The sequence below is a fragment of the Ruditapes philippinarum genome, unplaced genomic scaffold, assembly GCF_026571515.1.
Source record: "Ruditapes philippinarum isolate M1 unplaced genomic scaffold, ASM2657151v2 ctg1068_1_1_1_1, whole genome shotgun sequence".
NCBI lineage: Eukaryota > Metazoa > Mollusca > Bivalvia > Venerida > Veneridae > Ruditapes > Ruditapes philippinarum.
Window position 1 is genome coordinate 51193 of NW_026864182.1, and position 25234 is coordinate 76426.

At 30.9% G+C, this 25234-nt stretch overlaps 2 protein-coding genes across 5 annotated transcripts in view; both read right to left on the bottom strand.

Moving 5' to 3' along the window:
• Positions 1 to 449: 449 nt before the first annotated feature.
• On the bottom strand, positions 450 to 1206 carry LOC132724751 (uncharacterized). The gene is made up of 3 exons (XM_060709709.1): positions 1017 to 1206; positions 686 to 843; positions 450 to 506 (listed from the first exon to the last, which is right to left on the bottom strand). The coding sequence occupies exons 1-3, from the start codon at positions 1204 to 1206 to the stop codon at positions 450 to 452; spliced, it is 405 nt and encodes a 134-aa protein (XP_060565692.1).
• A 4627-nt stretch (positions 1207 to 5833) lies between these two features.
• Positions 5834 to 25234, bottom strand: part of LOC132724728 (protocadherin-7-like) — a 43805-nt gene continuing 24404 nt past the window's right edge. For all 4 annotated transcript variants that reach the window (XM_060709669.1, XM_060709671.1, XM_060709668.1 and 1 more), the window contains 5 exons: positions 21687 to 24844; positions 11667 to 11813; positions 9936 to 10044; positions 7700 to 8258; positions 5834 to 5954 (listed from right to left, as the gene is read on the bottom strand). In XM_060709669.1, coding sequence (XP_060565652.1) covers positions 7738 to 8258; positions 9936 to 10044; positions 11667 to 11813; positions 21687 to 24353 — 3444 coding nt within the window. In that variant the 5' untranslated portion in view covers positions 24354 to 24844 and the 3' untranslated portion in view covers positions 5834 to 5954; positions 7700 to 7737. The remainder of the gene's footprint in view (positions 5955 to 7699; positions 8259 to 9935; positions 10045 to 11666; positions 11814 to 21686; positions 24845 to 25234) is intronic.

Consider the following 25234-nt stretch of genomic DNA (forward strand, 5'->3'; position numbering starts at 1 on the left):
TTGACGGTTTAAAGAATCGTCAACTGAATATTCCCCTATAGTTTACAGTTATTTCCCTTTAACTATATTGCTATATTTTCCTTTCTTTCATTTTCTATTTTACATTTTGCATAAACCACACATATATAGCTTTTGGCATAATTAATGCAATATTGAATTAGGTCTGAATGTCTTAATCTTGCCATGTTTATACCGTTATTTGATATTCATAGATAAATGATACTTATTTGGCTTTTTGTCTTCATATTTTTGTTTCTTATGTAGAGGATTACTTATTCTAATTAAGTGAAAAATATTTTTTAACCAAGAAATTTTTATTCTTTATTTCATTCATAGCTTATATATCAACAAATGTAAAAAATATCAGCAACAATTGATCCATGAACAGACAACAAATAACAATTAATACTACAGCACATCTATAAGAAGTTCCTTGTAACATAGTGCATTCATACACGTGTCTCCTCAAGTCTTGCAATGTGGCGTCTGTCCAACACGGAATATATCTGAAAAGTATAAACATAAAAATATAAACAACGAGTAGACAAATATTTGTATATTATGCGACAATATAGATTTTTTATGCAGATATGCCCAGATAAAATCAATTCAGTTAAACTGTTGCCTGTCAAATGAATTTGGAAAACCTTTTTTTGGACAGTTATTTACAAGTCAATAAAATTACCTTATCAAATAGTATTTTTGTAGCTTTGTGCTGACTGTACCATCTTGTAGAAAAGAGAAGTTTCTCAGCTCTTCCGACCTTTATACATCGTTCGACAAAATCTAAACACGCATTGCATAGATCTCGAAGCTCAAACTGGGAGGCAGCACCATACAAACCTAAAAAACACAAGAAAAATATCATTTGAGTTTAAAGCATAAATACATTATCAGTATGGCCATTCAAAAGTAATACATCCGATATTATCAGGTGATTTTTGTTACATACGTTTTCAGTAAACTCCTTTTTTTAAATTATAAATTTTGTAATGTGATTAGATAATTATATTTACCAGCAACGGTTTCCTCAGTGATATTCACACTTCCGCAGTGAATAAACTGTACCAACATTCGGAACACTTCAGAATCGTATTTCTTGACAGGGATAATAAGTCTCTGTGATAATGACCGACCAATTCCAACTGTTGCATTTTTCTTACTTTTCTTGTTCTTTTTTTCTTGATCAGCTGCTTCCATGGACATGTGTTTCAAAATTAGTTGATACATGATTCTATACATGATAAAAACATACATATATCTTTTAAAATAAAATAAATAGATGCAATGCCTTTTAATCTGGAATTATAAGAGATGGTGATGAGAAATTACATTGAAATCGAACACTTTATCTAAATTAAACATGGTGTTAAAATGTACAAGAAAGACATAGAAAATGTAAGTAAAACGTATACCAAAATAAAATAAAAAAGGCACGAATAAAAACATTTGATCACATGCATTTAAATAACATATACATGTACATGTAATAGAAAAAATAAGTTTACAAGGTAATAAAATGATGTACTTAAACATACCACACCTATTGCAATGTTTTATTTTGATTACTAAAAAGTTTTACAGGTTTTGACATTATTATTATTTGTTGTTGTCTTTATTGGAAAACAAGTAAGCATATTTATCGGAACCTTGCATATCAGAGAATAAATTATCATGCTCTTTTGCTCTAGACTGTCTAGAGTACAAATCATCATAAACCCTACAGTTGAGCAAACATGTAATTCATTTTCAACTGAATTATCGTTACAAAATGGACAAATTCTATCCCTAATAACGGCCGGTTTCCATACGAATCGGCGCAACTGCTAATCTAAATTTACAAAAGGCTGACCGATGGCGGCAATATCATTTTTGTTCGCTTTCATATTCAAACTTAATAGTTTTATATAATCGTAACATATTACGACCGTGCCCAGACGGCCCAGTATTGTATAAGCTAGTTTGCCATTCATTAATAAAATCATTGAAGGACACAGACTCAGTAACTTGTACAAACGTTCCAGCCACGTGATTGTGTAAAGAAATTCAAATTATTCTTTATTAAAATGATTTTATATGGAAAAAGCAGTTCTTACATGCACAATTAGCTTTATTATATGCAATACGTGCAATCTAGACTCTGCCAAATTTGCTACACATGTTCTTAATCAATCGGAATAACATGTACATTTTGTGTTTTCAATTATTTTTTTCTTACAAATATCTTTATTACAATGTTGTTGCTCTTGCATAAGTCGTAGATCAATGCACATGTATTTATGTTCTTATCTGAATATAAGGAAATTTTCGGTTTTAAGTATGTAAGTTACTATTGGCAGTAATTATGCAAGAGAGTTTTGCTTGATAAGAATAAAGTTATTTGAGGTTCTTAAGACGAGCCGCCAACATCTAAAGCTCCGAATATTGAATTCCTAAGCACTTGCCAAAATTAGGATTGTTGTTGCGTGAATATTCGAATTCTGTTTTGATTATTATGTTCTTCATGTTTTGTTTCATTTTATATTTCGTTGCTTAAAAAGTTATGATTTTTATTTTTTTATTTTTACTGTATGTGTATTGGAGTTCTAAATTTTGACCCCAAATTGAGTATACATGTATAAAATCATGTAAGGCTGAAGATGGCGCACTGACTTTATAGAGAACACGTTTTGTGAGGATTCATACATTGATTAACAATGAGCAATAAATACCCTTCATCAAATGGATGTTTGCGCTACATAGAACATAATAAAGTTTTAACCTTTCCGAGCATCATGAAAAGAATGTTCTCGTATATTTTACAGTTATTTTCATTTAACTGACGACGAATGAACACTAGCTATAGTTTCTCTTATTTTTTTTCTAATTCACATAAACTACACATTTGTAGCTTTTTGAACTACAGTGTATTAAAAAAATTTCTTTGAAAAAGCTATAAATAGTAAAAAATAAAAACCTTGAAGAGCACCAAAAACGGCGAAATTCAAAAATATTGCGGGCTCGTTTTGATGGACCGTAGTGGTAAATGCAAGTCCACATTCCTTAACACCGTCTAGTGCAGAATTCCACATTTAGATGTGAAAATGGCGAAATTTTGAATCCTGTAGACGTGTTTGTAAAAGAATATACTTCTATTGTTCACAGTAAGTTCCCTTTAACTGATGAAATCATGCCGATATATCAAAGTAATAATTATGATTTTTCATTTCTTTATCAACGGTCAGCATTTTTTGAAGGTTTATATATCATTGATTCCGATAATGTGTTGTGTTAAAGTCTGAATACTGCAGTGCTAAAACCTTGACCTAATGCGTTTCCTCCGCAAATAGGCTATGACATGTGACAACAGCATTGAAGGTTCAAACTACAGAAAGATAAAGTTGTTTTCTTTTTTGCTGTTTACATTATATATGTTCAGATTCCTTTTGGAAAGAAAAAGTATTTAATTGCTATAACATAATTATAACAGGTATTAATTTTATTGGCTACATAATGCTAAATTTAATAACTCATACTCACGGCCACGGCTTGTAATTAAAGCTTTGCTTACACTTTCGCTTTTAAACATTGTTTTTATTGCACTCGGGGTAGTTTCTCTTTCTCATATTTTTTAACCAGCAATTGCGCAATCAGCGCACTAGAATGGCGTTGCCAAATGAATGGTGATTTAACTAAGATAACCACGTTGTTTCTTTCTTTCTATGATTAGCTCTCTACTACACGTGGTTTAAAAATATTTCAACGTGAATAACCGGTTGTCAGTTGGTTTTTTTTTTTTACATTTTGATACGTTGCAATTAAAATGGCACCATAATGATTCATGCAAAACATTGTCATTTTAAAACGCATTCCTTTCTAATTAAATCAAATTACAATATACTTTTAATTACAGATAAATAACGTAACCAATATAATATATATAAAAACATGATTTGTACAGCTGAATTTTTTAAAGAGTGCAATAGAGAAAATAAAAATCCCCAAAGAAAGTCCAAAACGGAAAATTAAAAATGTTGCAGGCATGGTTTGATTGAGCCTGTTCATGGACGATAGCGTCAAGTACAAGCTACCATCCACGCCCCCTAGCACCGGCTTAAGCAGAATTCAACATGTAGACATGAAAATGGTGACATTTTGAATTCAGAAACACACACAGATGTGCTCATACGGCGGTTATCCTGGAACCTTCAATTTGACACTTAAAAATTTGTATTATGCCCATCGTATGGTATATAGTGGCAGAACAAGGAAAGTCAAAATAAATTTAATTCATTTCAATTTTATTACTTACTTTGAGCACGGATTTATATTACAAATAAATAATATAAAAAGTAATATAAATCCGTGCTTTGAATGAACGATAAATAAATCACATGGCCCAGGAAAATTCCTGTAAATATCTATCGGAAATTACCTTTAACTTCAAATTATAAAGTGTGGGGCATTCTTTTTATAGTTTAAGCAAATTTATATTTTTTAACATATTCCAATATCAACCCTTGCTCAGTCACCATTTCTAGTCAGTCTTTTAAAATTCATATTCAGTTCAGCTCAATTTGACAGTGACAAAATGAGCACGTCACCAAATATACAGCAGTCTATATCAACGACCATTGACACACACTTTCATAAAATGAAACAGTCTGTTACTTAAGTTAGCATATATAAAATAATAAAACAACTCAATTTTAGTGACATTTCATTTATTTTCTATTTTACCATATTAAAACCACACATGGTGATCTGTCACAGCAAAACAGGAGTAAAATAGTTTATTTTACAATACAAAATATGAATGGAAGTATACTTATTTCAAAACATTTATGTCATATCAAAATAATATAATTATGTATTGCACCAAAATTATTGCACATTAAGATTTTTGTCTTTATTTCACTATCCTCAGAATTTAATTATCTATGATTCCAATACAATTTCACTAACAGTCATTTTAAGTACACAAGAAATTAACTTTTCACATTTTTCCTCTCATTCTAAGGACTACATTTGTTTATTTTCTTTTCTGTCATAATGTCACATGGAATCTTCCTCCATTGTGAATATCTTGTTACCATGATGATCAATCGACTTTCAAGACTGAAAAATATAATAAAATTTCAAATAAAAATACAAAATTATAGAAGTACATTTTTATTCATCTACAATAAATATATGTATAGTTAAAAATTCAAATTTACATATTAACTAAACCATAATTGGCCTTTCAAAACATCCATTTTGAAACAGTGAAATATTAATTTTAAGAATATCAAATGATAATTTAAAAGGTAGTCAACCATATATAGACTATACACAAACTTATAGTTCCTTAACCAATAAACAGAAAAAATTTCATGAAGAAAAAAATATTGTCTAATGAAGAAATAAATATTGTTTAAACCAAATATTTTAGTCATGCCAGCCATGTACTTTAAAGGCCCATATGCCTCAGAAATGCTATTGTTTTTATTTCTCAAAAACTGTTTATTTTTTGGTATCTTGTTATGGTTTCCAAAAACATACTCATTTGATATATGCATAAACTCTAGTTCAGCTGGCAATTGGTATAATAATTATTATAGTGAATTAGTATTTTGTATTGAATTCAAAATACTAGTTTGTTTACATTTTGGTACTTTCTGATACATATCTGAATGTTCAGCGCTACTTTTTTCAGTTGTAAAACATCTAACATGCACTTAATCAATTATTTAAACAATATTAAACACATGTTTGATATTTCTAAACAACTAAAAATATGGATTTCTGAGGCATATGTGCCTTGAACTAGTGTAACAATATCTTGAAAACTCAAGAAATATTTTTTCCTTACCTTGTTATCAATTATTGTACAATAAAGTGATGTCTGACAGGTATGGAGTGAATATTATACATCATGAGGAGTGAACAGCTTCTTTTTATCACATTTTATATCATTACCCAGTTCTTTATAACTGAAATACAAAATCATATCATGTTTAATTGACACAATAATTACTTTGAAAATAAACAACTAATCATTACTGTTTTTCATTAATAGAGCATTCTCATTAGCTAAGAATGCTTCAAACAGATCATTGTTCCCTTCTTTTCAGCTTTCAAAGAAAAAGCTTAAATGAGCCGCGTCACAACAAAACCAACGTAATGCGTTTGCGACCGGCATGGATCCAGACCAGCCTGCGCATCCGCGCAGTCTGATCAGGATCCATGCTGTTCGCTATCAGTTTCTCTACTTGTTATAGGGTCTGTAAGCGAACAGCATGGATCCTGATCAGACTGCGCGGATGCGCAGGCTGGTCTGGATCCATGCTGGTCGCAAACCCATTATGTTGGTTTTGTTGTGACGCGGCTCAAATGAAACTCCAAATACAGAATTATTGAAGGAATATGTTCTATTCAACTATCATCAATCTTAAATGAGCTGCGTCACAACAAAACCAACGTAATGTGTTTGCGACCAGCATGGATCCAGACCAGCCTGCGCATCCGCGCAGTCTGATCAGGATCCATGCTGTTCGCTATCAGTTTCTCTACTTGTTATAGGGTCTGTAAGCGAACAGCATGGATCCTGATCAGACTGCGCAGATGTGCAGGCTGGTCTGGATCCATGCTGGTCGAAAACCCATTATGTTGGTTTTGTTGTGACGCGGCTCAAATGAAACTCCAAATACAGAATTATTGAAGGAATATGTTCTATTCAACTATCATCAATATACAAAACTCAGTTTGAGATTCCTTATGATTAAAGGGCATGAACTCAAAATTCCCTTTTATTAGGTTGACATGAATTCTCTCCCTTGCATTGAGCTTACTGACTGATAACCCATGTTTGCTTGTCTATGTGTCAGAGCCCATGTGTTTGTTATTTTGTCTACATCTTATCACTCATTGTGCACAGAGTCAACAAAACAATGTCGTAAACTCTGTTTACACCAATTAAAATCAAATTGCATGTCAACAAATTTGTAGATAATCTCAATTGAACCCCATTAAAATATTTCTGTTACCATGAAAAAGAAAATAGAAGCCAAACATCAGTTAAATTTTGCTATAGGGGAAAAAATTGAAACTCTTTGATGATAATAATTTTTGTCAGACAAATTGTTGTCATTTTATTCAATGCTTTTTGACTCATTTCATATCCAAATTTCACAAAAATATAAAAATAATTCAAATTTGTTAAATACAATAGATTTGAAAAATGTCTTCATAAAATGAAGAATTTTATATTGTGAATATTCCTAATTAACACACATGTTTTTAATTCTCAGGAGGCAGCTAGTTTACAACTTGAATATATATTTGTTTAAGTTTTTCTTCATAAGGCCATTTTATACAAATTTTGTTCCCTGCATGCCTCGTGATGAGTCAAAATATTTCAAGAAAATCAAACTTGTGAAAAAAAAGATTATAGGAAAATTAAAAAGATTCTAGTGTTAAGTAATAATGGACATGTACATGTTTCTGTGTGATAAATTACAGATTTTGCACTATTTTTCACCATATTTTTATTGTTTGACTAAAACAAAATATGTGGATTATAAGTGCTGCTTGCAATGTGTTAAATACTTTACTTATTCACTTCATAATATTTTCCTTTCATATACATTTTAAAATTTTCATGAAAATAAGCATGAATTTGGAGGCATGCTGTTTTAAACTGTTTATTAATTAAAAGATAATTTGTTTAAATAGTTACCTGGCACTATTAGCATTGTGACTAGTTGAGCTTTTGTGTCATACGTAAATATCACTAACTGGTGGGTTTTTCCAATCCTCTACTTCAATGGTAGGATCTATGTAATAACTCCCTGATGTTGAACTACCATCGTCTATATGTGTTGTGTCAACGGACTCATCCACTGTCAGTCTACCGTTTGGTAGATTAAGTCCATTTTGAAACTTTTTATACATTAATAAGTCTTGAACAACATTTTTTGACGGACTTTGTCTGTCTAGAAAGTGTGTTGGTGATGGTGTACTAAAGAAGCTTGCCTGATTTTGACTACATGGCGTCGGACTAGACGTGGCGTACAAACTTGGACTGACAGGTGGTGAAAAATGTACAGGAGATTGAACTGGTGACTTAGATCTGTATGGATTATGTTTGAGAGGTGGGGGTCTTTCTGGTGGTCTGTCCAAACTCTGTGAATGACCTCGGGCAATCACTCGAGGAGGTTTTGATGGTTTGTGTGGCGGTTTTCCTCTACGACCGTTTTGTTTGACAAGTAGCTGTAACTGTGACATTCTCAAATCTCCTGAAAATACAAACAATCTGATATTATACAATCATTCAACATTGTTAACAGTGGTGTTTGAAAATCGTCATATTAAACCATTCTGTTATAAAAATTAAATTGATTTACTACATACATGTACAGGTTATTGTCCTAAGTATTTTAATGAGTTGACAAGCACCAACTGTCACGTTGTAATAAAAGAAATATGACATATATGCAAACATATTGATTTCATTACAGAAAAGGTATATAATCTTTAGGTGAGGCAGACAATGATTGTCCCCAAAAAATTCCCATAGATATGTTAGTAAATTAAGGAACCTATAGATATTCCAAATGAAGTAAACTGTTTTTCACCTGTTGTTTCAGGTGAGGGACTGTTTATTGTATCTGTGTTTTTTAAATAAATGCAACAGTTGTGAAAACTGGGAAATTACTACATACAGAGATAGTGTACCGCTGACCTTCACTGTCTTCCGGTAAACAAACATACATGATAATTTAGATCAATTATACGGCCCCTATATCTTACAGTAAGTGACCAAATAAGTACATTATACAAATTATAATGTCTTTAGCTTATAATGAGGAACAATTTAGTACAAACTGTTTATCATAACAAAATACCGTGCAGACAGACGCTTGTAATAAACCACTAAGTAATGCAATACATCCCCATGCATTTATACAGAACATGTTAACGATCTTGCTAATTACATTCTAATTATCATTTACCAGTCAAGCAAATGTAATATGAAATAATTATTCAGCACCATTTATTCTTTAAAAAAAAAACATTCAAAATATCACGTTATTAATTTTATCATTTGAACAAAAAGAAATCTGCGAGAACATTTTCATTGAATAGAAAAATGACAATGATGTACTGACTTTTAATTTTTTTCAAAAAATGAAAAAAGAAAAATGCCCGAGCCTTACTATTTGCAAAAAGTAATTAAGGATGATTTGGGATTCATATTTCCTTCACCCTATCATCATGTAGAATTTAACACCACCATTAAATCATTTAAACTACTATAAAACCCAATCATTGACTGCACATGATACCTGGTGTAAATTTCAAAGTATTTAAATGTTCTTTCCTCCAATAACAAGCACTACATTTATTTAGAAACCTATCATTAAAATTTTATAATGACATATGCATTTTTAAAGTTAATTTTTGCATTTTTAAACACTAAGTATGACTGTTTAATTTTTGTTCTATTTTATAGTTTTCAGAAGGAAACATTATCACCAATTCTTTTATCTAAAAAGTATCCTTTTTAAATATTTCACAGAGTAATTCGTTAATTTTATATCATTGACAGAAAAAAAATGCACACAACATGTGCAAAGCTGAGAAAATAATTATATAGAAAAACAGCATTTAAAATAGGGGAAAAAATCAAACTGAATGCTAAAATTATTACAAAATGATCTAATATAATACAATATTTAAATATTAATTTCAATTTTTAGAGTAATTCTGTTTCATTAAAACATTTAGCCCATATTTTCAAAGCCAACACTAGAATCAAGTACATGTAGCTGGAATAGATTTAAAAATCTCTTAATGATAATGATTGAAAAGATATCATATTTTTATGTTTTTTTGCTTTGGACCTCAATGGAGTTCCTTTAATCACTACGCAGCTTCACTCATAAAGGTTAATTGTGGATATTGTTAATTACCTGTATCAGATACACTGCCACCTATACCACTGTCATAAGTAGCTGTGTCCGCAGAGAGGTCACTGTGAAGGTCCTCTTGTTTCTTGCATTCTTTTCCAGCATCATTTAGCTGAAAAAATAAATATTTAGTTTGTTATCATATATTTCATCATGAAATGTCAAGTAAATATAATTGTTCTTATCAAAAACTTTTCTGACAACAATTCTTTTGTAGAGATACAAGCATCAGTTTTCTTAGATAAATAGATTAACTGTAACTTAAAGTCATGAAAAAGTTTGAAGCTTTTCCCTTGAACTAACCAGTACTGGCGCCAGTCATCATGTGAGTGAACAGTGGTTGAAAAACCATGCTCGCACTAACAACCTCTGGGTTGAGAGGCAGACACTTTAACACCTTGGCAAAACATTATCACCCTTAACAAGTTTATTTCTTGAAAGAAGTCAATAGTTCTATGAGAATACCAAGATGGCTACGGTATTATTTTGTATGTTTCTTTTACCTCAAAAAAATTCTTTATATATTAATAATATATATACCAATGTATATACAAAATACAACTTTGTACCTATTTTTGTTGTTGTTTTTTTTTATTCTTTTTTTGAAGTTGAACTCCTTAAATCTTTTAAATAAGTTATTATTAAATAAAGAAGACACACTTTCATTTAATTTCAAATTATACAACATAAATTATCATTAAACAGTGCAAACGTTTAGGAAGAGTAATTTCTAATTAAAATTACATTACACAAAGCATTAAAATATAACATTAAACAGAATAAAAGTATGTGAGTTTCAGATGGCAAGAATACTTAAAACATGATATCTATCATAAAAACTTATTTCTGAACATTGTATATATTTATAAATACATAAAAAAAGGCGCTAAGATGTGATATGGGTCATTTTTCTCACAAGAGGGTCTGTTGAGACCATTATAACTTCAATATTTACCATAAACCGCAATTATTTTTGTGGATAAATTTTAGTAATTGAATACTAAAATCTATTAAAATCACCACAAAATGTCCGCTTTAAAAGAAGATGATGACAGATACGGGTTTATGGAGATACAATTGTTCTCCGACAATGTGATTTTTGGCATTATTTACTATTTAAGGGTAACGGAGCCTCGGCACATAGTAAGTGATAATTACATAGATTAGATGTGTTGGCAAGATCATGATTTTAACGCCATTAGTCATTCAGCATATTGAGACAAGTCGACGATCTTCATATATATAAATATTCAATCTTAATAATATGAATATAAAAAAAGAACCAAGTTTTGAACAAACATTGAAAGAAATTAGTACAGTAAGTACAGTAAACATGTCATAACAATATGAATTCAACTAAGGTAGAAATGTACCATAAATAATAACATAAGTTGACTTAAATGATTATGAAGTATTTTTTATCATTTATTATGAACTAATTGAGTGTCAGAGTGAAAAGATTGATATGATTTGTAGATTGAAGGAGCATATAAATACTTCTATCTTAAGTCCTACATATTTTTCCCTATAAATTTTTCAATTTTGGTAATTAATTATGATGAAAATAATCAGGTGCATCAATATTATACAGCAAAATGGTATTGTTATTATATGCTGGTCATATAAATAATACCATTCAAGCCCTAACACTTACTTGGGTTCAACATCTTATAAATGAAAATAGAAAACTAGTCTGACACAAATATTAAATACATGTATGTGATTTTGTCTTACCTCAGATTGACTGGTCCATGGTTTGTTGTGGTTTTGAATATATGCTTGATGTATTCGTAAAGAAGCCAGTCTGTTTAACTGTACTGTACTTTCTCCATTTGATTCCATCGTGGAATCCATACTCTTTTCTCTTACATGGACTGTGTCCTAGAAATATGAAAAATATTGTTTGTGAATGAAAAAGACATTTAATGAATTGTGACAACAGCAGATAACAATTGTCTTAAATAAGATTTAAACACTCCAAAAAGGTAAGTACATAGTTTATATCATGTAAAGACCATCAGTTATATAAACAATAATATAATGATCAAAGACCAGAAAAATTGTTATGTTGCCATCAAGCATAATGTATGAACAAAGTACGATAGTGCCAGAATGTAGGAAGCTGTCCTGCCAAGCTTCAGTTAACTTTTTAAATTACTGCTATACCAGACAGACTAAAAATCAGATTTCATATTGAATCTCTCCCAAATCTATCATGTATTGATTGAAATCAAATTCCTTAGTTCATACTTCAGGGGTTGGTTGCACATTTTTACAGGTTCTCAAATTTCTATCAACTTAAAACAAATTCAAAAAGATTGCATGGTGCGAACTTGTGAATTTTTAAAAAAAGGTAGCCCTACGGATCCTATCTGTAACCACATACGTGCAATGCTTTGTTTAAAATCATTGGGCGAAATAATCTATGGAATCAATTAAATCAAATTAATCTTGCATTAACGCAGCTATCTATTTTCCCAGGAGCAATATTCTACCTGATCGTTAAACCTGGATTAATTTTCAAATCAAATTTATTATTCTAAACATAGACAATACAATTGCTAACCAGTCATGTAATTATTCTGATTTATAAGGGTTTAATGATTTACGTTAATTTATACGCGTTTAATGATTTACGTTAATCATTGAGACATGACAAACATTGTATACCAGTTTAATTGATGAACTTGTGCTGATAATAAAGTAATTTTGTATCTATGTTTACAAACATCATGAAAATCAGTGTTCCAAATGAAAATTCATTTAAAAAAAGGCAAAATTCTCATCATTTTATTGAGCTGCTGTAATCTACAATAAAGGTTTGTTCTGTCTTTGATTTTGTCTAATGCAGGCTTATTATATGAAAAGCCTATCTAAAATAATTCAAGCCAAAGAAAATTGTGACAAAAACAGTTGTTTAAATGAAGAAATATTTTTATTTTAAAATTATTTAACAAAAAAAAAAACCAGAGGTCTTCTTGCATTTGCGCTAAAACTTTATCAGTATGATTATGTATGCCATTGAAAAAAACACTTTTTTTTCATAGTGATAACCTGATTTGCATTAAAACAGAAAAACAGCACAAAAGGGACTGTAACATCAGACTGTATAAATTAAAAAAACTTCATAATATTTTATACTATTTATATACATTGTACCTTGAAAAGAAAAAGAGTCTAAAATAGTTACACAACCCGTACACACATCATGTGACCAGGTATCATGTGACCAGATATCACATGACCCAGATATCACATGACCTGGTATCACATGACCTGATACCCACATATCACGGCAGCTGCCAGCAACCTGACTCTACTTGATTTCCCATTGTCAATATCAAGTTTTTCACCATTTATCAACTAATACCGGGGAAATGATATCAACTTAATAAAAAGCCGGTTTGTACTTAGATTAATTTCCTGCCGGCAAAGATCACTGCGATATTGTTTGACGCAAAAATTCAACTGTTTTTATTAATGCAAATAAGTGTTTCCATTTGAAACAGACATCAGGTGATGAGAAGAGTAATAGTCCCCGTCACTCCATCCCTCCACCATGCAGCCTGGTTATTTGCATGCAATTATCAATATGTCCTGATAATTACGTCTTTCTTCCATAATCGTAAAAAAAAAAACTCATCAAACTTTTACAATGCATTGATTTGATTTTTTGAAATTACACAGATAGCAAATTAAAAATAAAAAATTAAAAAAAATCAGGAAAAAAAATAAAGCATCAGCATGTGTGTGTTGTATTAAGCATCTGGGGACGTTTGCAATAAATACAGCTTCAAAAAAACATACAAAAACCAAAGAAAAGAGAAACCTGTCACATTGCCTTCTTATTTCTGCCTCAATAAATTTCATACAATATTATATTGTGATAATGATACTGTCATAAGGTAATTGTAGTTTCTACAAAATCCTGTTGTCATGGTGATATCTTGCTTAAATATACTTTATATCATATCAGCATGTAATTAAAGTCATAAAATAAATAACAGATATTTATACATTGCTTTTTGCTTCATGAATCTGTCACCAGCTGCATCTGGACATTTTTACAAAATTATAATATCATTTCTGGTACAAAAGTTATAATATTCTATTCCTACAGGGTCATTTTACACCTGACATGCTGAAATACTATACTCCCATTTCCTTTTTTTTTCGCCCTTGTTAAAAGAAAAAAACATGACCGACTTTATCACACAAACAAAAAGCATGTTTTTTGCGCAACTGTTAAATATCATCTATACAACAAGTTTTCGACCCTCTTTATTTCAAATTCTAACTTGAAACATTTGTATCTTATTCATGTTTTATATATTTTTTTTATAATTTTCTTCATTTAAATACAAAGATTATCTTCAGATTAAAGTCAATTTGTAGTGTATACAGACTGTTCCTTACTGGCCACTGTTTTGACCTTTTCATTCCTTTCGCCATGTCTAACATTTTTATCAATTTTATTAACCAGAGTCACAGAGGTGAAATCTGACAAAAAGATTTACGCATTTCAAACCTATAAAAATTCTTTAAGTCTATTGAAATGAAGGATTAAACTTTAAAACTCTAATCATAAATTCATTTTTGGGGGCATAAAAGACACATTAATATGGCTCCATACCGAGTAAGAGTTAACAAAACCCGATAAATTTCAGCTTTCTGCACCCTTAAAATGACGTTTATTTGCTTGACTCACTAGGGTACCTTATTTGGGCCACAACAAGACACTTGTTCGGTAAAACAGTAAACATATTCTAGAAAGTTGTTAATATTACAAGCTACATTTCAAAAACAACCTTATCACATTAAGTCAATAATAATTACATGTTACTAGTATTTGATGTGTGGTCTTAACACCTGTATAACTGATCTGAATTATTTCATACAAATATGGTATTATATGAAGAGTACATAAATATATATGTGCACTTTGAGTAGGACCTCAACTAATGTATAAAGCAAGCTATATTTGATTAGAGTAAATTCCTCCTTATGTAGAATAATTTCGGAAATCATTCAATCAGTATTAAGCACTGTTTTTATGGACCAGGAATCTTAATACAAAATTTTTAGAAATGCCTTACTATATCATTAAAATATTGTTATTATCAGGACACAAGAAAACAGTGCTTATTCATAGGTTTGCCTATTACTTTGTCTAATTGTAATGGAAATTAAAATTTACTTCATCTCCTGTATACTTAAGAGTTATCATTTCTTTGAGAATTATACTTGATATTCATACTATATTTAAAGTACATTTATACTATATTTATTCTGCACTTATACTATATTTATATTTATTCTACATTTATACTTCACATGACTGTACATAATTATGTATTTATATTATATTCATACTATATTTATATTATATCTATACTATATTTATGCTGCATTTATGATTTATACTATATTTATATATTATTTGTACTAAATTTGTACTATATTTATATTTTTACTATATTTACACTTTGTGTTCATAGGAATGTCAAATGGAAGAATAATCAATCACTCAGTTGTATTGATGTAATACCCAAAATATTTTAAGATACAATGCTGTGACATTCTATTTAACCAGACTTCATTGCATTTCTGTAATCACCCACTGTTTGATACACCTAATAAATCCGGGATGACAAATAACTAAATTGTCCGGCAAGAAAACTAAAATCTCATTGTCCGAAGTGTCATGGTGTCCTGCCCTATTATTGTAAATTAATTTACAACTAACAAAGAATCAATTACATTTTATTCACTGATGAAATATTTAAAACAGAGCTGCAGGGGATATTAAACTGTGATGTTTTGCCGTCACATAATTCAATACAACAGGACGGTACGGTCTTCAGTGACCAGGTACTGACCAAAGATGACCGAGGTTGAAAGTGTCACGTTCTTCGTTCAAACTGGCGTGTCAACACTTTACAAATATCCTTGTGATGTTTGAAAGTTTGGGAAACTATCTAATTAAAATATTTAATTTTTCTAGAAGATTGTTGAAATTTTATAACAGCCACATACCAAGCTCAAAAGCTAAATTTTTCCGTACATGTAGTTAAGACTTGTCATTTTTCTGTAATATTACTCATAGTTAGATGTCTAGAATGATGGAATTCTAAAGTTGTACAAATACATGACAAGAATTTATGTAATATGAATTTATGTAACATGAATTTATGTAAGATATTCATACATAGGAACATGCTTAAATTTGTTTCATACTTTCACAGTAGGACCATTTTATTGCTTATAATTATATTCAATAAAAGGCAATGTTTAGGTAATTTTCTGTATTGAAGCAGATACACTTTAAGCTGATTATAATAATACTGCATTGTAATTGTATATATTACATGAAGTAATATAGGCACCGAGGGATTTACAGATTATCTTATGAAGTGTGCAGTTAATCTGTTAACACCGTATTAGGATTAGCTGTACTGGTCCACTTTGTTTGTGCGCATGGATTATAGTGCAGCCCAAATCATATCTATTCATAGTAAATTGAAAGAGCCGCTCTAGCTGTTATTTGTTGTTTTCTTTTTTCGTTTCTAGTCAAAACAAGCATATTGAATTAAGAAATCATTCACAATTATGATGATAAATTGATGATGACAATGGTGGTGATGATGAAGATGATGAAAGATAATCCTGATACTGATAATGGTAGTGATGATGATAGTAATGATGATGGTAATGATAATGGTAATGATGATGATGGTAATGATGATGGTAATGATGATGATGGTAGTGATGATGATGATGATAATTATTGTGATGATGCCTTACTTCCAATCTTTGAAAAATGTAATCAATGAATTTCAAAGGAAAATTTCTATTATTTTTTATTGAAAACAAGACATAATTTACTGCTCATAGAAAGAATGAATTATACAAATAAAACTTAGTAAGTTAAACTATAAAAGTTAATGTACTTTACTTTCTATGGTTAAATCTATAACATAAATGAGTAATAAAGCAGACAAATATCTGTTACTTTCAACATGGTACAAAGTTATCTCGCCTAAAATCAGAAAATTACGGTCAATTTTAATGTACATTTAGCAGATTTTAATGCAATACTAATCATGGGGTTGATTCAGTATTAACAACTGGCCTTCAGATAAATTTTGAGGTCTATTCAAAAAGTTATTGCCATTAAAAATGATTCATTTCGTTCATATATAATACAGAATGTACAAAGGAAATAACTTTTTCCTATTATTCTGTATTTTGTGATGATAATAAGTGGCGACATAATTCTAAAATACTTAAATTACAATATGAATAGAGGAAAATGAAAGTATTAAAGTTTAATTAATTATTTTACTTGCTGATTTATACGATAAATCATATACTTTATTATAACTGATTAGCAAAGAACTATTAATCAAATTTTAAAATCAAGAACTTAAGGCACGATTTTCTTCATCATCTTCATAAAAGACATTGAACTAGATTTAGCAGATATTGAAATCAAAGTGAACAAAATTGCAGACTCAATCATGATTTATACTGTCTAAAAAGAACTATTTGATTAATGAATCTTGAATAAGCTTGTTTTCATTTGAAAACTTATAATTTCAATATGATTATGATATATTCTAAGAATATTAAAATGTTAGAAAGCTATCTGCAATAAAGATAGAAAAAAAAAGTTCAGTTATGATCACTATTTTTATATATTATTTTGTTCAGTAGCTCTTTGAGAGCTGCCCAGTACCAGACTATAAATACATATTCAGTGAGTTGCTAAATTAAGCTATTTTTAGATGGGAAATTCCAAAATTCTCGTCAGATAATTTTTTATTCTAAATGGGACAAATTCACTTGAGACACAATGCATTAGCTGTGACAAAATGTTGGTGACATATTGATCAAAAACCTGTTTATACTTATCCTGTATTGATGTTAAAGTAAAAGTTTAGTTTTATGTGCTGATAGATATATTAATGAGACATTAAACAATACCCGACAGGTAACTTTGATCTCCAATGACCATCGTGCATTGTAATGCTACATTGACCATTACCGACTGCAGGGCACGTTTTAATACCTCGACACCATTTTAAATATAACTGATTAATGGACTGGAAAGATAACTGGTACTGATCTTATGGCGGCAGTTGAATTGTGTGGAAAATTCTGCCCCTGGGTAGATGACTTTGATAATGGTACGATCACGGTGTATCCAAACACTGCCGTAATCCAAACTCATTAAAACAATAGCGAATGGTACTGACTATGGCTATCATGTTAAAACGCAACATTATTTAATGCTGTTGTACCTGGACTTTATTACCACTGTTTCATACAAGGCGACTTTCAATTTTCAGTTTTAGTTGATATATAGGTGATTTTATCACAGAAAGAGCGTTTTTACAGGCAAAAATTAATATAAAAGAAAAGTTAACATCCAACGCTTGCTTTGCTTTGATATTTTTAAACTTAAAATAATATCTTATTATTACTTCACTGCAATCAAAATTATCTTGTACATTTGCTTTTTAACCTGAAATGCCCAGTGGCAAGTTTTAGCTTGAAACAAATTTGTTAAAAGTATTTATTTTATCTGTCAGTATTCAAACACCGCCAAACACGAGGAAACTGTTGTAATAATTACCTATTACTATCATTTACAACTTGAACTTGTCAAATTTTTGATGCATTATATGTCATAAATATTTAATAAACTGTCAGTAAATTTTAAACAATTGCATGTTTTTAACATGTATGAAGTTGTCATGTGCACTGTATTTTTTTTGGTTGGCATTTTTTTACCTCCCTGAAACTAGCAGAAAGAAGCAAATATCATAATGATATTAAATGTCCACCCACAGAATTTCTTTATTTTATTTTTTTAGTCTGACATATTAAAGCTGCACTGCTTGATCCTAATGTACAAGAAAGAAAAAAAATCTTTCATAACAATTTACATCATTTATATGGAATGACATTAACTTAATTTTTCATGACTTTAATTAGAAAGTAAATACATACTGTAGGAAAAAATACCTTATATTTGTACAAAATAATAACTGTTGAAGATCTTTTTGTTCTTGGTAATTAGAAAAAAGATGTTTTTCTTACTCAAAATAAAATCATAAAGTCAATTTTATGGGCTGTATCAGCTTGGTATTGGTCATTGTGGTACTACCAATATTGGCTTGTATATGCCATCACGAGTCATGAATTATGACCATTACAATTCTGACCATATATTAAACCATTGGCTGCTCAAATGTATTATTTTGATATTAAAATCTACTGTTTTAATTTTTTTTCATCATAATTATAAATATGTTAATTATAGTTATTCCTTGTTGTTAACATAGGCAAGAAAAGTTGCAAATGTGTAACTATATGTTGTTTTAATAAGATTAGTACACCAGTTAGATTATTTTATCTCGTTTTTGTCATGTACATGTGCCCGATCTTAGCAACAGTTATCAATCCCTTTTTTATGAAGCCAAATAAAGTCTGCCTGAATGACGACAGTCTGATTACAACACAGAAAATCTGGTGTACAGGAACGCCCATCAATTTTGCTTGACCTGACGACATCGTCATAAACGCCTTAGCCATCTTTAATAACCTTCCAATGCATTAACCAACATATGCCAACCTTTCTAATCGGTCCGAACCACCTTTTATCCACAGGAAACTTAACGATTTTCACAGCCAATATATCAAAATTCATGACAAGCGTAATTTTAATTTCAAACTTTCGGACTCGTAAGTTTTCGTGTAACAGGCAAGGACTTTAAGCGATTAACACACTTTTGCACGAAGCAGGAGTGACAAATCACAGAGACAAGGGATGGCTTCAATTAAATCATCGATTCAATAGTTTTATTGTTAATAACCTCTCAAAAGCTCCGGATTAAAATCAAACTTGAAAGAGACTTTATTGGGCTTTTTACTTTAATTTTCCCCTTGTCGGAGCACCTGTTTAAAGGAGAGCTACTTAAACTATTTTTTTGATCATTTTTCCTGCCCGCTTTATCTACCTAAGTAACAACAGTTCCTAATCTTAATCATTCCTCTGAAGAGGTGATTAAATTTAAATCGGAAAAATTTCAAACCAAATTTAACACTTCACGTAATATCTATGGCCATGTTATACACGCTTGTTTATTTAATAGTACTCGATTACATAGACAAGTAACTGTCCAAGTTTGAAAATATTTGAAATTTTAGGATAAATGTTATTTCAAGGCACGACTTTGTCGAGAGCCTCTTGAAAATTTCTTTCAACACTTTAAACAGGGCTTTTGTCATATGGGCCACACACTTCACACTGTTACGCAACTTCTAGCTTTCTAATTTAAACCTTCTTGTCTTTAATTGAAACATATCCTATCTAACTATACAAAGAATTTCTTATTTTAAAATATCTCCAGCAATGATATTACGGAAAGTCTAAATCACTTTTTTTAAATAAATGTCCCCCGATATAATTACACCCTCAATTTTTTTATACACATAATGGAGTTTAATATTTTCAAATAAGAAAACTTTAATAACAGATAAAAAGATTTTCACGATATTTTAAAGGTGACACTAGTAAAGAAATAGTATTATACTGAAAGCGATTTGTCATGACGGTGATTTAGAGAATGATGAAAGGAAGTGATATCAACCTGTAACCTTGATTGTTAGAAGTTTCGAGGACACACACTTTGACGCAAACAATTTTTAATAGTCGCTTAAACTCTTATTTTTGTCATGTCATAGAACTGTTAATTAAATAGGAAGAAAATTAATAGGTTTACAGGCTGTTAGCTCAGTCGGTAGAGTTGTGGAATGCTATTTTGTGTGTCCCAAGTTCGAACCCAGTCAGACTACTGATCTCTCATACACTACGACACACCTACTGTGACATTTCTATAAGAAGAAAAAATGCTCTCAATTTTGTAACTATTGATCACTTTTATTTTTCCCTCATTGCAATTTTGAGCACACCAAAGTCAGAAAAAAATATAACCTGATTTTAGAGAAAAGAGAAAGTGTTATTTAAGCATGTAGCATGTGAAAAAAAAATGTCAATATTTCTTTAATTGTACTTGAGAAAAAAAATGCAATACATATAAAAATGGCATAAAAAATTTTATGGCAGAAAAAAAGAGCATACTGTCAAATGACACAGAATTCATATTTCTTTTTTAATTTTCATTTAAACAGTTAGCAATATGCTACTGGAAATGTGGACAATATTTTGGTGCAATTGAAATAAAAAAAAGATGACAAGGGAAATTTTAATACTGGAAAAAAATGTAAAATGTTGCAGACTCTATGTTCGAGTAAAAACATAAGAAACATTACAAGCTGTCATGTATAGGGAACAATTATAATGACTCATTCTCAGCATAATCTCAACAACTTATGACAAGTCTTTTTGAAATATGTAAACATGACATTCTAGCTTTTAACTTTGATGGCAAACAAATGCAGAGATGAAAACATGTCAGTTACAAACTTTAAACAATTCAAACATGTATTAGATTTCTAGGTTATATAATGAATGTCTGAGGGATATAATAGATCTAATATCAAATAAGAAATATGAATATGTTTGATAAAAATTATTCAAAATAAATTGTATTTTCTTCTCAGCAGAGCAATATATTTCCTTTTATTTTTTAAGGTAATATTAACACTGCCTAAGACCAAATTAGAAATAAAATATCTAATAATTGTTTGATATACCTGTAATTTAAGGTGAAAACTGCTGCTTACCTGAAAAGTAACATCTTTTGACTTCCCATCATTTCTGTCAATTGTCATTGGTGGTAATATAGGAGCTGATGGTACCATGCCATTTTTATATGGTTTTATGGGCTCGGGACTTTTACGACCTCCAGTTGATGAAAATCCTGAATCATTGTCACCATTATGATTGACATCTCTATTACCAAGGAACTTTCTTTTCTGCAAATCATGCCTTCTAACGATCCAGATGATGATTAAAATGGCTGCTGCTATAACAACAGTTACAACAACAACAATAATGGCTATGATGATATTTTGTTTATCAATAGCAGGGTCTCTTACGCCCACAGCAGTCACATTCTTTGTAAGAACATCAATTGTGACTTTTGTCCATGCTCGTTTAACTGGTGTTCCATTGTCGGACACAACAATTTCAAGAAAATAGGAATCTACTTCAGTTTCATATAGTTTCCTAGCAACATAAATCTCCCCATTTCTACCTATTCGGAACATTTTTGTATCGTTTCTCTTGAAGATGCTGTAAGATAGCTCAGCGTTTTTGCCTTCATCAGCATCAGTTGCCTCTATCTTCATTACTTGTGTGTCAGCAGGCATCATGTATGTAATGTATTTTACAACATTAGTATCTTGTGGATAACTTATTATAGGAGCATTATCATTAATGTCTGTTACAAATACAGTAACATTCGCCGTGTTACTTCTCCTAATATCAATGCCATTGTCAATTGCCAAAACTTGAAAATCATAGTGCGCAATTTTTTCTCGGTCAAAACTATCTACAGTTTTTAGAGTTCCGTCTGGTAAAACCTCGAATGGCAAATTTGAATTGTTTCCTACAAGACTGTACGAGACATATCCATTTCCACCATCATCTCTATCTTCTGCAGTTATTTTACCTAGAACTGTCTCTTTCAACTGACTTTCTGGAATATGATAAACATACGGCAGATTCTTAAACTGTGGTTGATTATCGTTTACGTCCTCAATCGTAACTGACACAGTTGCTGATGAAGAAAGTGGAGGGAAGCCACCATCAGTTGCATAGACAATAAATTCATACTTTGCTCTTTCTTCTCTATCAAACACTTTATTAGTGGTGATCAATCCTGATTTATTGTCTATCGAGAAGCTTTCAAGTACTTCGAGGTCAGAAGTTTCAACGTCAAGGGAATATGAGACTTGGCTGTTTATGCCAATATCAGCATCCCTGGCAAAAACCTGCACAACTGTGGATCCATTTTCATTATTCTCCAAAAAAGATGATTCATAGACATCATCTGTAAATTTTGGTGCATTATCATTCTCATCAATAATAATAACTGTAAAGTTAGCAGAGGAAGTCAGTTCTGGTACACCAAAGTCATGACAATCAATTGTAACACTGTGTTTATCAACTGTTTCACGATCCAGTGGACCAAACACAATAACCTTATATTCTTTGTCCTCAACAGCTTGCATACCAAAAGGGCCGCTTTCAACTTCACAACTCACACGTCCATTTCTATCTCCATCTTTATCTATAACTTCAACATAAGCCACAACAGAACCAAAGCTAGCATATTCCCGAGCTTCTGCTGTCTGAGAATTAGATAATAGGTTTATCTTTATTACAGGAGCATTGTTTTCCGAATCCTCAACTGTGACCTCAATGGTAGTTTGAGAGGTCAAAGGTCGCTCACCATTGTCAACTGCATCTATTTTTACTTTTATAGCTTCGTTTGACACATATTCTAAATGCTTCTTTAAGAAGACCTCGCCAGTCTCAGGGTCCACGTCATAAGTATCTTTTATTGCCTGTGATTGTTGGGAATTGAGGTGGTATGAAATTTTGGCATTACGACCAATGTCAAGATCAGTTGCAGTCACATTAAGAAATGTTACGTTCAGTGGATAATCTTCTTTTACACGTACTTGATATACCGACTGCTGGAACACTGGTCTGTTGTCGTTGTCATCTTCTATTGTTACATTTATCATCATGGTACCATTTAGCGATGGTGTCCCTCCATCCCTAGCAATCAACATGAAATAGTAATTATCAGTTATTTCCCTATCAAGCTTATCAGTCAAAACAAGATTCAATTGTGATGGACCATCTGAATTTTGTAAAAAATCAGCACGAAATGGTATTTCAGCTGGAATAACTTCATAGCTCTGCACTGAAAAGTTGGCACTGTCTATGTCTTGTGCAGTATTTAATGCTATAGACTTTCCTTGTACCTCTGATTCAGATATTGAGAAAGAGAAGTATGGAGGGTCAAATATAGGTGAATGATCATTAATGTCCTCCAGGAATATTGTTATACTGATCTTTTTGAAAAAAGTTCCGGTTTTACTTTGAGCAGCTACATCGAGAGTGACTGGGCAGGAGAAAGTCGTAGAAAACTCACAAATTACTTCCCAGTCTAATGGCTCCCCTATACGTAGATCACTTGAGCTAGAATCTATGGAGAAATGTTTCAAATACGGGTTGTCAAGGTTAAGGAAATGAAACTCCAGGCTGTTGTAATCACTTTCGCTCACTAATGATCTAATGTCCTCATCTTTAGCAATGTTTCCAATCAACTTTAATCTTGGAAGTTCCTCTGGAATTATGTACGTAAGTCCGTCTGAGTAGTTTATAAGGTAGGAGAATACACAAATAAGGCAGGAAAGGCTCTCCGCAGATTCCATCTTTTATCCTTTATGTGCTGTCTTTCTTTTTTTCACAGAAGCTAATGCATCATCATGTACATACACGTAAATATCAATAACCATTTATATTATCCTCATTATTAATCATATTTCTCTTTCATTATAATCCTTTGAATATCAGTCCCTCACACAAAATATAAATAAATTACCTAATTTCCTCCTATACAACAAGGTGTTGATTGCTCAATTCTAAAATCCAACAGAACAGTTAAACGAAATTCCGAAATTCAATTAAACTTCAACAATGTACCTTTCACCAGTTTAATGGGACAATCTACAATTTAAAAATCCAATGAGGTCATATCATTTATTCCGCACTTGTCAGATTTAAGTCCCTTCAAAGTTATCCTATTATCTTTTCCGTGCAGGATTCAATCACTCAATTCAAAAGATGCCCATCCACGGTTTCGTAGGGTTTGTAATTTTCACCCCTCGCTCCTGTATACAGTAACTACCAATCATCTATTACTCTGAAATGAGAAAAGAAGACCATATAAATAAAATATCAACTGATAAAATGTTAACGTTCATTTTATTTTGCCCTGAGGTTTCATTGAATCACCTGAAGTTTGAGGAAAGCATATCATGAAATCAAGTTTTTGTTTATCTTCACCCTATGGGCTCAATATTACCATATGTATATCCTTACAGTCACCAGAGTTAATATAATTTTAAAAGTGACTATGAGTGAGAAAAACACAAACACTTAGTGCAAATAAGAGTTTAGGACATGCAAAAAATTATTGACAAAAAAGTGAGTACACCCTACTCCCTAAAAGAAAAAAAAATTAGAAAATCTCTGTAATGATTTTTTAAGGAGATAGTAAACATTTAGAGTGTTAAATGTGACATAAATAATC